The 14,120-nt window shown below is 43.7% G+C and overlaps 1 protein-coding gene across 5 annotated transcripts in view; it reads right to left on the bottom strand.

Annotated features, from left to right (window-relative positions):
- LOC141156759 (dimethylaniline monooxygenase [N-oxide-forming] 2-like) overlaps positions 1-14,120 on the bottom strand; it is a 113,778-nt gene that overhangs the window by 88,845 nt on the left and 10,813 nt on the right. The window contains exon 1 of one of the 5 annotated variants that reach the window (XM_073643116.1): positions 6,548-6,608. The exons of 3 other annotated variants lie outside the window; for them this stretch is intronic. In XM_073643116.1, coding sequence (XP_073499217.1) covers positions 6,548-6,579 — 32 coding nt within the window. In that variant the 5' untranslated portion in view covers positions 6,580-6,608. Of the gene's footprint in view, positions 1-121; positions 235-6,547; positions 6,609-14,120 lie in introns of those variants that run through there. One more of the 5 variants, XM_073643117.1, reaches the window with a different exon arrangement.

A 14,120-nucleotide genomic window follows, 5' to 3' on the forward strand; every position in this document is an offset into this window, starting at 1 on the left:
CATTTTGTGCATACATTGCCTAGTTAAGACACATTTGTACACATAAACAATCCTTATTGTCAGACAAACAATATAAAGATAACATTTTAAAGCATATTGCATGTTTTTTTCAGTATAATACCTTGATCTAGGGCTTTCTTTGCCTCAAGAAATCTTTTTCTGTTACACAAACAAGATTGATGGAAGGTAATAAGTAAATCAAGTTCATATCTGCAAGTTATATTGTAGTCATTTAACGACATTGTATAATCTGCATCAGTGTAGGCATCTGAATGATTCATATATTAATCATTTATCTTAGATAGTATATATTACTGGACATTGTATCACTGATGTGTATGTGACTCGCCCCCTGGGCCGTGGGGCACCCGGAACCGGGCTTCAGTGCGATGATGGGGGTAGTAGTGGCAACCCAATCCGGTGGCTCAGGGTGGTCAGACCAAATGCTGTGGCAGTCTATTTTTAGAGCTATGAATGTCCGACTACGCCACCCGTGGATTGTGGTCAAGGATGACCGCCGCTGCAAGGCAGACCGCTGAGGCTGGTGTTAGTGTGCAGCACAGGGATAGGATAACTCCCCACGGGAAGAGTATAGCCTCAGGGCAGTGTAAGAGGATGCTGGGGGTGGTGGTGCAGGCGCAGCATAAATAACACAGAGTCCAATGGTGCAGTTCAGGCCTTTTACTCACAGTTGGTATCCAAGTCACTTCTGTCAGCAATGACTGCCCAAGCCATGCTGCGTCCACCAGGTGAGGGGCTCGATCAACCCCCAGGTAGTTCAGGAGTATGGCACAGGACCCCCTTCTACCCTTTCTCTGGCCTCTCGTGCCCCACCAGTGACCACGCTTCTGTCCAGCTGCCTCGGGCCTTCTTTTGGTGAAACTTGGCGCCAGTTTCCCTGACCCTATGTGGTGCCTTCCTAGCGGGTGTAGCAGGGGGTCGCACCAATAGATGATCACGACCTCCGGTTTTTGGCTGAGGGATAATTTACCTCCACCAACTTGGGAATCCGGTACCCTTCCACGACCTGACCCTTCACCCGATATAACGTGGGTTTGCAACGGTTGCTGTCCGTTCTGCTCTCTCTTAGGGTCCCTTCTGCCTTCTTGTTTCTGGAGCCTTTCTACTCCTCTGTCTCTCCTCTTTCCTTCCTTCTCCTTCTTCTCTTCTCCTCTCTGGCTCCTGCCTTCTCCCCAGGCCTGCCTCGTGGAGCTGAGCTCAGGCTAAGCCACAGCTCCCTGTCAGCCCTCTCTGGCTGAACTACTTCTCTCAACTGACCACTGACTAAAGATGGCTCCCACCTTTTATCTGCCTCTGTGTCTGAGCCCAGGTGACCTGCACCCAATGAGCTCCTTCCTATGCTCCAGAAACCATCCCCTCTGCTCCTACATCACTGGGTTCTCTCCCCCCTCCCCACTCCAGCCAGGGACATGGTCAGTTGTGCCTGCAATAAATGGGAGCACCGTCGAGCTGTCCCCCGGAAATGGGGAATGTGTAAGTGTATGTATGCAGCTAACTGAGCCCTGGTCCACATTCCATCCTTACCTGGGAGTGGAATATCACACCTCTGGTTGAGGTGCAATACCCCTGTAGCAACCGAACCCTCGGGGCGCTACATATAGATAACATATTAAATTTCTATGCAAATAATGTCCATTAAAAGATTAGCAAAATAGCCTGTCAGATCTATCTTTCCTCAAATGTATAATATTGCCCCAGCTAAAAAGCCAATAAAAACAACCAAAGTTCTATTAACACCAATTTTCTGGCATAACTATATTGAAAAATAAGTCATTTGAGCTGAAAGTAATTTATCTGCCATCGCGTTGCTGCATTTTCTTTACCAAAATGCACAAATATATTATAAAATGTATGCATGGTTTCAGAGTTGAACTTAGTGTTTCATTTATGAAAGATAAGTGAGAATGATATATTTAGAATTCTGTAATTCATTTTACAAATAACTATTCCTAAGGACAAGAGTGCAAAAAGTGTAACTATATAGAGCACATGTTGACATGCATGCAATGGTGCAGTTACTTCGCCCATTTGGATCATAATAAAATCATGATGGACAAAGACATATCATAGGATATACTAGAGTTAAAGTGAACCCATCATCAGGATTTTGCTAAGTAAACTACAGGCAGTGTCATGTTGGGGCTGCTTCACTGATTAACCCCTTTCCGGCCCAAAGCATACTAATAGGTATTTGCGCCCTGGGCCTTATGGGCCTGATACGTATTAGTACGCCTCAGCGATTTCGCCCGCACATTAACCCCCAAAATGCGGCGATCGAAATCGATCGCAGAATTGCGGGAGCAAGGAGGAGGTAAGCGCCGATACTTACCTCCTCTTCGGCGTCCCACGGTGTCTGAGTCTGCTCCTGGATGTTGCCATGGTGACCCGATGTCATCATGACAACATCCGGGTCACCAGGAGGCAAGAAGTTACTTTGGTCATGTGCAGTGTGCGACCAAAGTAACTTCTCCCTGTGCAGCTCAGAAGCTGTATAGCACAGGGATGGTGCTGCATTCCTGTGCTATACAGCTGATCAGAATGTAAAAAGTGAAAGTCCCATAGTGTGACAATGTGTAATAGTAAGAAAAATGTCAGAAAATTAAAAAAAAAATTTGGAAAAATATTGGAAAAAAAATGAAAAAAATAATCCCAAAAAATATATATATATTGTACCCATAAATAAATAATCTTATGAAAAAACATACAAAAAAACATTAAAAGTACACATATTTGGTATTGCCTCGTCTGGAATGACCTGACCTATAAAACAGTCCCACTAGTTAACCCCTTTAGTGAACACGGTAAAAAAGAAAACGAAGCTTTATCATCATACCGCCTAACAAAAAATGGAATAAAACGCGATCAAAATAACGAATGTAAATAAAAATGGCACCGCTGAAAACAAGCCACCATACAGCTCCAACGGCCGAAAAATAAAAAAGTTATAGCTCTCAGAATAAAGCGATGCCAAAACAATTCTTTTTTCTCTAAAATAGTTTTTATTGTGTAAAAGCGCCAAAATATAAAAAAAATATATAAATGTGGTACCGCTGAAAACATACTGACCCGAAGAATAAAGCTGCCTGATCAATTTTAACACACACAGAACGGCGTAAAAAAAAACAACCCAAAAAACAATTCCTGAATTGTTGGTTTTCCTTTATTCTGCCTCTCAAAAATCGGAATAGAAAGCGATTAAAAAATATTACATGCCCGAAAATTGTACCAATAAAAACATCAACTTGTCCTGCAAAAAACAAGCTGTCAAATGACTCTGTCAGCCGAAATATAGAAAAGTTATAGCTCTCAAAATATAGCGATGCAAAATCTAGTCTTTGCAAAAAAAAGGGATTTTTAGTGTGTGACAGCTGTCAATCATAAAATCCCGATAAGAATCTGGCATCGCTGTAATTGCACTGACCCGAAGAATAAGTCGTCTAATCACTTATACCGCAAAAGGAACGGTATAAAAAATAAACTCTAGGGTTAGGGTTGTTCTAGGGTTAGGGTTAGGGTTGTGCTAGGGTTAGGGTTGGGCAAGGGTTATGGTTGGGTTAAGGTTAGAGTTGGGCTAGGGTTAGGGTTTGGCTAGGGGTAGGGTTGTATTAGGGTTGGGGTTGTATTAAGGTTGGGGTTAGGGTTGTGTTGGGGTTGGGATTTTTTCAGAAGCAAAGAAAAAAAATGATGACGATATGGTGATTAGTGTTGAGCGCAAGTGCTCGCTACTTGAGTTTGCATTGAGTGCTCGGGTATGCACCGAGTATAGCTCGTGCTCGAGTGACATGCTCGAGTCTCCGCCCCATATGTTTTCCTGCTGTTGTACAGCCAAAAAAACCTTGCGGGGATTGCCTGTCTTGCACAAGCAATCCCCGCATGTTTTTTTTTGGGTGTCTAATAACCGAGAAACATGCAGGCGGGAACTCGAGCATGTCACTTGAGCACCCGCGATACTTGGTGCATACCTGAGTACCCGATGCAAAATCAAAGTAGCGAGCACTTGCACTCAAGACTAATGACAACTTATTCAATATGATGACCTAATGTTATCAAATTCTGTGTCGTACCTCTGGGTTCAAAATGTTCACTATACCCCTTGATAAAATACTTGAGGGATGTAGTTTCCAAAATGGAGTCACTTGTGGGGAGTTTCCACTGTTTAGGTATATCGGGGGCTCTCCAAATGCTACATGGCATCTGCTAATTATTCAAGCAAATTTTACATTCAAAAAGTCAAATGGCTCTCTTTCCCTAGCCGTGTGCCCAAACAGTGGTTTTCCTTCATATATGGGGTATCTGCTTACTCAGGAGAAATTGCACAATAAATTGCATGGTGCAATTTCTCCAGTTACCCTTATGAAAATGCAAAATTTAAGGCTGAAAAACATTTTTGTTAGAAAAATGTGAAAATGTTATTTTTACAGCTCAATGTTATAAACTTCTGAGAAGCTCCTCGGGGTTCAGGGTGCTCACCACACATCTAGATAAGTTCCCTGAGGGGTCTAGTTTCCAAAATGCGGTCACTTGTGGGGGGTTTCCACTGTTTAGGCATATCAGGGGCTCTTCAAACGCAGCATGGCATCCGTTAATTATTCAAGCAAATTTTACATTCAAAAAGTCAAATGGCTCTCCTTCCTTTCTGAACCTTGACGTGCACCCAAACAGTGGTTTTCCCCCACATATGGGGTATCAGCGTGCTCAGGAGGAATTGCACACTAAATTTGACAACTGTCATACTGTCTGTTCAGCGTGAATGGCCTGAGGAAAGGGAGAATGAGGAAGAGGATGAGGAGGAGAGCATGAACAGTCGTCCTCTTGGTCAGGACAGGGAAGACTAGGCTGTTACCAGTCTGGCACACATGGCTGACTTTATGTTCCTCTGCCTTTCCCGTGACCCTCGCATTGTACGCATTTTGGCTGACAGTAATTACAAGTTGGTCACACTTCTAGACCCATGCTACAAGGAGAACTTTTTATCTCTCCTTCCCGCGCCAGAGAGGTCTAGTAAAATGTTGCAGTACCAGAAGGCCCTTGTTACTGAATTATTAAAAAAATTCCCATCTGAAAACGATAGCAGCAGAGGTCACAGTTCCTTAGACAATGAAGGAGTACAGGTGAGGGAGACAGAAATACTATGCAGCAGAGGCAGGGGAACACTGTAAAAGGTGTGGGACAGTTTTCTCAGACCCTACCAGCGCCCAGGCCCTGATGCGTTACTCTGACAAGGAGGGAAACGTTTTGGAAGTTGCTGAAGGATATCCAAACTGGACACGTGGAAAAAACTGGCTCTTTATGCCTTAGAGGTCCTGGCCTGCCCTGCCGCTAGCATTTTGTCAGAGCGGGTTTTTAGTGCCGCCGGAGCCATTATAACTGATAGACGCATCCGCCTGTCAACTGAAAATGTTGACCGGCTGACTCTTATAAAAATGAACATGGGCTGGATTGGGCCAGACTTCTCAACACCAGGAAAATCCATTTTGATTTTGTTTTTGTATATTTTATTATGTGTCAGTTAAAGTGGCGTAATTCTCTGACAACATTGTTCATAGCGGTGACCTGGGAGTCAGAGATGCTTCCAGGGGTCTTCCCCATGCTGTTCCCTTGTCATTTGAGCACTGTTCCCATCTATATGGGCGATTTTTAGGCCCTCTGCAGACCTCTGGGGTAGGGGGGTGGCTGCCGGAAAAATGGCCGAGTTTCCCATTGACTTACATTGAGCATTGCGATTTGCTCGACCCGATCAATGAGCACCCGAGCATTTTAGTGCTATCTCATCACTACTCTTGACCATAAGGTGAGAAGGTCAAGAGTAAAGCTGCATTTACACTAAAAGATTATTGTGAAACAAGAGTTCTTAACCCCATGATGACAGGACTATTTTCTGCTTTTTCCAAGAGACAAAACTAATTATTTTTCCATCCATATAGCTATATGAAGGCTTTTGTCTTTGTCTTTTTTTGTGGGGGCTTATTTTTTGCTGTCATGCCCTTTACTGTCTACACAGACAATAATCCCCTATCACATCTGGATACTGCCTGGCTAGGAGCCATGGAACAACAGTGGGCTTCACGCCTAGCAAACTACAAATTCACAGTCAAATACTGCAGTGGCAAATCAAATGTCAATGCCGATGCGTTGTCCTGGCTGCCTGTTGGAGAAGAACCACCCCGAGATGACATCTGGGAAGAGTTAGAAATGCCTCCTTTCTACTCAAGATTTACCCAACAGAGTGCCATCACTACCTCTGCTGAAAAGGGAGAATCTCATTCCAAGCCACCTGCTGAACCTCTTCAAGAACCTTCCCTGTGGAAGAAATTACAAGAAGAGAGCAGAGTCCTGGGAGAACTCCATGACTTCCTTACTACTGGAAGAGTTCCAATTCAAAATTTGCGTTTCCTAGCTATCATCAGTTCATTCCTACCTCAACCGAGAATACTTCCACCTGAAGAGACCACAGAACCTGAACTGATCTCCAGCCAATGGACAGTACCTTTGAGGGGCTCTGAGCGGAGTACAAAAGGTATCCTACCTGCTCGGTACAGGGGCTAGGTGCTTCACCATATATCCTTCTTGAATGACATGCCCTCTTGGCATTTACATACTCATATTTACCAGGTTAATATGTGTTCTTTTTCTAGTTAATATAACAGGTCAAGGACTGTGCCTGGCTCACAAAGCCAAGAAATCTTAAACTTCATTAACCCCATTTACATGTAACAGTATTATAGTTATTACTAAGAATGTTGTTTATGCTCATGTTTATCTACTATTGCATTTTTCTTAGGTATGGACATTTACATCAAATGCCTAGAGACTCTATTCCCAACAATGTTTCTGAATATTTTTTATGTTCACATCCTACGTTGGTTTTACTAATAATTATTCCATTTTGCCATGCATTTGTGCACAGCACGCTGCACGCTGGTTATCCTGTTTGCTTCTAGCCAGGACCAGATCCACGTTGCTGCCATGCCACCAACTTTGCTTAAACCTACCCCCTGCGAAAGGAAACAGTGGGCTAAAAACTATGAGTACATCCACACTTTAGTCAAAGTCCACGGAGAGCCAATCTGTGAAGGTCCCTCCATCAGGGTAATATTTCTTGGACTGCGTATAGCATTTCCTCTACTAGCAAGTGCAGACAACTCTGCTCCAGCCAACCTGAGAGGCCATAACCTCGCTTGTCTCATGAGGAGAGAACCATTACTTTCATATGCATAATATATTGTGAACTTTGCCTTTATCTCCTTCAGTAAAATTGTTATGTTTACAAATTCACCTGCGTGTGTGGCTGCTTGAGATTGCACAAACATCACAGACACTCCCAAAACCTGCACCCAGACCCCACTGCTACAGGAGAGCCCCCAGGGGGTCCAATACCATCCACAAGTGCAACCTCCCGCTTTTGACAATTGTTGAGGACACAAGGGAATGGTTGAGGGGTCTAGCAATGCACTTCAGCTACTGTGACATCATTATCTTCTGCCAGTGAGACTACATACCCCAGCTGGCCCTTCTGCAACATCTGGCGCCTCCCCAGTGGCCCACCACATTGATATGCAGTTTTATTGCGCTTTATGGTGACATGTAAAATGTATACAGTGCTTTGTAACTAATGCAAAATGTGATAGGTACGGATTCTGCTGTGTGGGTACTGAAAGGTAACACCTAAGGAAACTCTGGTACACTCAGCTCAGGTATACGGAAAGCATAGGACATAGTTTAGTGACTTTAGATAAAGATTAGGGTTTAGGGCTCAGAGCAGTGACAGATAGGCAGTGGTGGGCCTTATTAGTATACACTTCCTGACAGAAGTTATGTCGCTTATCCATGTTATGTAAATAAAAGCTTATAACCTGACGTTAAATTCATCCATTGGTTTTATAAATTACTCTTTGGAAAGCTGAAACCCTCCCAAATTTGGTTTAGGTTAAGAAAATAAATTGGCATTAATACTGAAATATTGTTCATTTAATGAACACAGAATGGCCAGATTTTGGCAAGACAAAAGTTTTGTCATCCACAGAAAGTAATGTGATATTCAAACAAATAATTATCTTAAAATACAAATATATGTTGCATAACATTGGTGAATGAAGTTGTGGTGCTATTAGAGTCATATTTAATATTTTGTGTGACTTCCATGAGCTTGAAGGAGTGCATCCGTGCGGTTCAACAATGATTCATACAATTTATTAATGACGTCATCAGGAATAGCAAAGAATGCAGTCTTACATGCCTCCCAGAGTTCATCTAGATTCTTTGGTTTTGTCTTCCAAGCTTCCTCCTTCATCCTACCCCAAACATGCTCAATGATGTTCATGCCTGGTGACTGGGCTGGCCAGTCCTTGAGCACCTTGATCTTTTTTGCCTGGAGGAACTTTGTTGTAGAGATGGATATATGAGACGGAGCACAATCCTGCTGCAGAATTTGACCCCTTTTATGATTTGGAATGTAAGAGGTAGCTAATACTTCTTGATATTTTAGGCTATTGATATTGCCTTCCACCTTGCAAATGTTTCGCACACCCCATACTGAATGTAACCCAGACCATCATCTTTCCACCACCAAATGTAACTGTTTTCTCTGTGTATTTTGGATCCATACGGCTCCAGTTAGGTCTACTGCAGTATTTGCGGCGGCTGTGGTGTAATTCTACTGAAGATTCATCAGAGAAATCCACCTTCTGCCACTTTTCCAGCGTCCATCTGTTTAGAAGGCTGTGGGACTTTGCAAATGCCACACGTTTTTTTATTTGCCTTTTGTTTAGTGCTGGCTTCTGGGCACTGATTCGACCATGGAGGCCATTTCGAGACAGAATTTTACAAACTGTTCTAGTTGACACAGGGACTTGAGGTGACTAGGCCTGTTGGAGCTCTGCTGCAGTGGAAGAGGGGCTTGCTTTGTATTTTCTAACCAACAAACGTTCCTCCTGAGCAGTTGTGTTGCGGGGTCTGCTGGACCTGGGCTTGTCAAACACATCTCCAGTCTCTTCAAATCTTTTTTAATTCTTTGTACTTGACGCTGAGACACATTAAAGATGCCAGCCACCTCTGCAGTGGATCTGGTCTTCAGCCTCTTGATAATGAAGGCTTTGGTCGCAATGTGGATGTTTGGCTTGTTGTCAGAGCTCAAGTTGCAGTTCAAGTGAAGGTCTGGGGTGCTGGGTTTCTTTTTATACACACCTACTAATTAATCGATCATTTACTGAGCACTGGTGAAGATGTAAACTAGGATTGGGTGCATTATATGACCAGGCGACAAAACTTTTGTCTTGCCAAAATCTGACCATTCTGTGTTCATTAAATGATCAATATTTCAGTATTAATGCCAATTTATTTTCTTAACCTAAACCAAATTTGGGAGGGTTTCAGCTTTCAAAAGAGTAATTTATAAAAACCAATGGATGAATTTAACGTCAGGTTATAAGCTTTTATTTACATAACATGGATAAGCGACATAACTTCTGTCAGGGACTGTATAAGTGATAGGTATAGTGTAAGATATAGTTAAATACGCCTTTCTTGAGAACAATAAAATTACATCTTATGCTTAGTGATAGTTAATTAATCCAGGGATTTAATCTGACTGCCAGATTGGAGTCGGGAAGTGAATTTTTCCTCAATGGAGTAAAATGGCCTATACCGCATGTTTTTTTTTTTTTTGCCTTCCCCTGGATAAACACTGCGGAATAGCTGCAGTGCACAAGAAATAGGCTGAACTGGATGGACGCTTGTCTTTTTTCGGCCTTATAAACTATGTAAACTATGTAAACTATGTAAACTAAATGATTGAGACCAGCACCCGATGAGAGGTGGGAAGGTCAAGTAAAAAGGGGAACTACTTCCTAGTTTAGTTAGTTAGACTAAGTTTGAGGTTCGTGTCAAGATCATGTTCAAGGTGCAGTGGGCTGGAGGCACTGGGAGTACATATTGTTCTGGCAGCATGAAGTCATACCAAATTTCCTGTAGACCTTCCTGCCACGCTCGGGTCCTATGGCCCGGACTAAGCATTGATGAATGTGCTTTAATCCCTTCCATACAGAGGAAGCTGGATAGAGAACCACGTGAGGGAAATGTAGCAGATCTCGTGAATGCTGCAGTACCGGATGGGGAGTCCCTAGGGCTAACAGGAGCTGTTAAAATAGGGACTGTCCGAGCTGAGCTTAAGCGAATGTTTGAAATGTACTGTGTTGATGGAACTGGAACTTGAGGGTGCTGTCCTGATACTGATGTACTTGAACTGTCAAGTAAAGTTGAACTTGTTAAAACCATCCAGGTATCCCCTGATATGTGTGCGGCTGATCCTGGAACTGAGGACGTGGAGACAGCAAAGACCTCCGGCCTGCAAGTGAGTAAAATGTAATGTACACAGCACAACGCTTATGGACTGGGACACTGTGTGTTTGTAAAGTGCCAGGGCGTGGAGGATCAGCAGCTACCGCCCTGGCCACCTTACAAGTTCACATCATTTACCATGTTCAACCTGTATAAACACGCAAAATCGACAATCAATAAATGTTTATCGTTTGGCAGTCCTTCAGAGCTGCCAGTCTGTCTGTGCAAAAGGATCCGAAGGTTTAGACCTGTTCCATTGTCACATCTACTGCATACAGGTGGAAAAATCTTTCTACTGATAGCAGAGCCACTTATACCTTTCTCGCCAAATGATGCACTGGTACATCATATATCGGGTCTAGTTTGTGAGCCCACATCTCTGTGTTATCCAGCCATTAACTGCTTCTAACAGCTGCGGTGGAGCACTCGATGCAAATACAGCAAAAAAGCCATCATTATGGTATAATTAAAGAGATGACACATCGTTTTGTGGTCCCTTCATCAATTATTCCGACGTATTTCCCTCTGTGTCACCCAGGGTTCATCAGGGGATCCAAAGGGAGACATCAATCTCTCTCCATGTGCAAGGGCATTACCCTTTTATCCTGCATATTGCAATAGGACAAGCAATTTTCTCTGACCTTTGTGACCCTCTGTGCATAGGAGGTATCTGTGCCACTTTTCATTTCTGCCAGAAATTTAGAGTGCTTCTGGATGTAAAAATTGAACATGATTTACACCTCTAAAGTCCAGTATGTTTAATGGTATTTTGATATACGTATATGTAATTTTTTCTATATCTTTTTCTATTTGTATTGTGACTATGAATTAGGATAGGGTATATTAGGATGATAAGGGATACCGACATTGAGTGGGGGCACCACGCAGTACAAATTAGGGTGCCAGCGTCCGCTGCTAGGAAGGGACAGAAAATAGGGACAACCAGGGTTGTTGATAGGCATGTCTGTGCCTTCCCCTGGCTAAAACCTCTTATACTGAACTAAGAGAAATCTCCTACAGTGTATATACCCTATGGTATCCTTGTAAACTACATGTGTTTTTAGAATGATTAGTCCTATAAGCTTTTAAAGATAATAATGAAAGTTAGTTTTTAGGGGTCTAATACTTTTGTTTTTGGTTGTTATCAGAATGCTATTAACATGCAGATTAACCCCATATCTGCAGATTAAGTGTTTTTTCACGTGACAGGTTCCCTTTAAATGCAAAAAAAAATTGCCATGTGAGGAAGGGGTTAAATATTAATACGTCAGTCTATGTAAAGAAAAACGTTGGTGATTTTTTACCTGAAGAGTTTATGTCAACAAGTAAACTGATAGAGTCTTCTTTATCCACTTATAACTATCTAGCAGGTGGTATTCTTATTCTAAACATGTTGATGTTAACAAAAATTATTCCATCTTGTATAATTTCTTTGTTTGCATACTTTGTAGAAACCCTAACATGAGAAGCATTACTAAGACCATACATAAATGCAAAAGTGAGTAACTTTATTGAAAAATAGATAAAAACATACAAAACACGGTACATGGAATCCATACAGGTTAAGAACCAGACAAGCGGAAAAATGGGCAGGGCAGTTAGATGCCCCTAGGGATGACGCAATGCAGATGGGCATGCATGAAGAAATGAGGAGTAGATGAAGTGTAAATAATATAAAATGTGCAATAATAGTTATGCCAGCTTTAATCAATAAGAATAAATGAAGATAGTAATGCTAGACATCCAACATACTGTATATAAAATAGTGACTGGAATCACATACAGCCGAGAATAGCACTCAAAATATAATTTAATTTAAAGAATGTTACAGCATGTTCAAATACATGGTACCAACAAAACTGAAGGGGAACTCTAAGTGCCCAGGCAACCCAACACATGTTCACACAGTGTACTTCATCAGAGGTAGGTAATTACAATGAGGCTATGTGCCCACGAAGCAGAAATGCACCAGATTTTTCCTGAGCGTTTCTGCATCTCCCTGGCAGAAAAAAACGCATGCAGATTTTACATGCGTTTTTCCTGCCAGGGACATGCGGATGTGAAGCGTTTTTTCACATGCGATTTCGCATGTAGGTTGTCAAGTGCTTTCCAAGCAATTTTAGCATCACTTGGAAAGTGCTTGACAACTTGGTCACACCATATAAATCCATGCAACCGGCATGGATTTGACGCGCCCCTGGGCCTGTGTCGCGCTGCGTTGCGCACGCGGGAGCTTACCCGGAGCCGGATCTCTTGAGGGTAGTAGTCTCGTGGCGGCGACCCGGTCCGCGCCCAGGGAGTCAAACTGAGCGGCGATGTACTAGCAGTAGATGGTTGGTGACTACGCCACCCGTTGAATGCAGCTATGGAGCTGCCGCTGCAGGGCAGACCGCTGAGGCCGGTGGAAGGATGGTGCAGCGTGGATGGTATAACCCCCAACGGGAGGGGTATGGCCTCAGGGCAGCCGACGTGGATGATGGGGGTAGCAGGAACCACTCAGAGACGGTGCGGTGTAGTTCAGGGTCTTTACTGGTGACAAAGATAGACCCTCCCGGAGTACTTGCTAGTGATAGGGGCCTGGTCAGTCCTTGAGCAGATGGGATCTCCCCTGGCCAGGCGGAGTTGTAGGCCTTCCCAACTAACTGTACTCTTCTGGCTACCTTGCTAGAGGCGGGAATAAGTAGCCCACGTCCCTGAGTGTACCGTGTGGTGCTCACCCGTATGGCCGGTGACTCGGGGCCTTCTAATGGCTTCCGCTCCACGATGGCGGTGCTGGTCCCACGCGTGTGACCGTGCCTTCGGGCTTCTGGGCCAGAGGACCTGAAATCCTCTGCCGGACGGTTTCTGCTGCTGGGTAGGAGTTAGTCCCCACAGCCTCGGACTCCGGGTCCGGTAAGAAATCTTCTCAGTCAGGGCGAGCTCTGTAGCTGCCAGCGCCTGACTCATTGTAACACTTCTCCCCACAGAGCTCCTGATGTTTCTTGCTATGCTGCTTCTCTTCTCTACTCTTGTTCTGTCTTCTTTCTCACTAACTCTGCCTCAGCCCCGGGTTTATATAGGGGAAGTCCTTCCCCTCCCAAGACTGGGCAGGAGGTGTGGCATGCACAGGATCCCTGACCAAAGGACCTCCCACCTGCTCTCAGACGTAATATCTCTATCACTGTGGCAACCAGACCCCTGGGGTGTCACATTCCCCCCTAGTGAAATTTAGTACTCCGGGACTAAACATATTTTTTTAGAAAAACATAACAAGGTATAACAATAACAATACAATAAGAAAAACACATAAGATGGTTACGGCGTGTCCGCAACCGGGTGCAGTTTTGAAAAGCAAGGTGTCCATTTCACCAAAACAGGGAGACGTAACCAGGTAGGGGCCTGTCCTGCCCCGAGTCCTTAACAGTCTTTAGTCCATCCTGGGTTACGCTCCAACTATGTACAAGGATTCCCGGTAAATCCACCAAGGACTCCTAAAAAGAACTAGAAACACAAAATTATACACAAGCAACTATAAACAAGTAAACATTATAAGATAGCTTAAACATTTAGATCCTCCAACGTGCGGGTAGCTGGCCTCTAGTGGCCCTAGTGGACCTACGGAGCTGACTGTCTGGCCCTGAACTACAGGGTGTAGGAGCTGCCAAGGGTAAACTGGGCAGCTGTCCATGGGCCCTCTGGCTCACTAGGGGTATGGCATGCTCACTATAAGCAGAGGGTTGATTTTCCGGGTCTGCTTGTGTAGAGTCTTCTGCCTCCTGGACCGG

The sequence above is a fragment of the Phyllobates terribilis genome, unplaced genomic scaffold (genome assembly GCF_046119375.1).
Source record: "Phyllobates terribilis strain yellow unplaced genomic scaffold, ASM4611937v1 Scaffold_8__6_contigs__length_399053987, whole genome shotgun sequence".
Classification (NCBI taxonomy): domain Eukaryota; kingdom Metazoa; phylum Chordata; class Amphibia; order Anura; family Dendrobatidae; genus Phyllobates; species Phyllobates terribilis.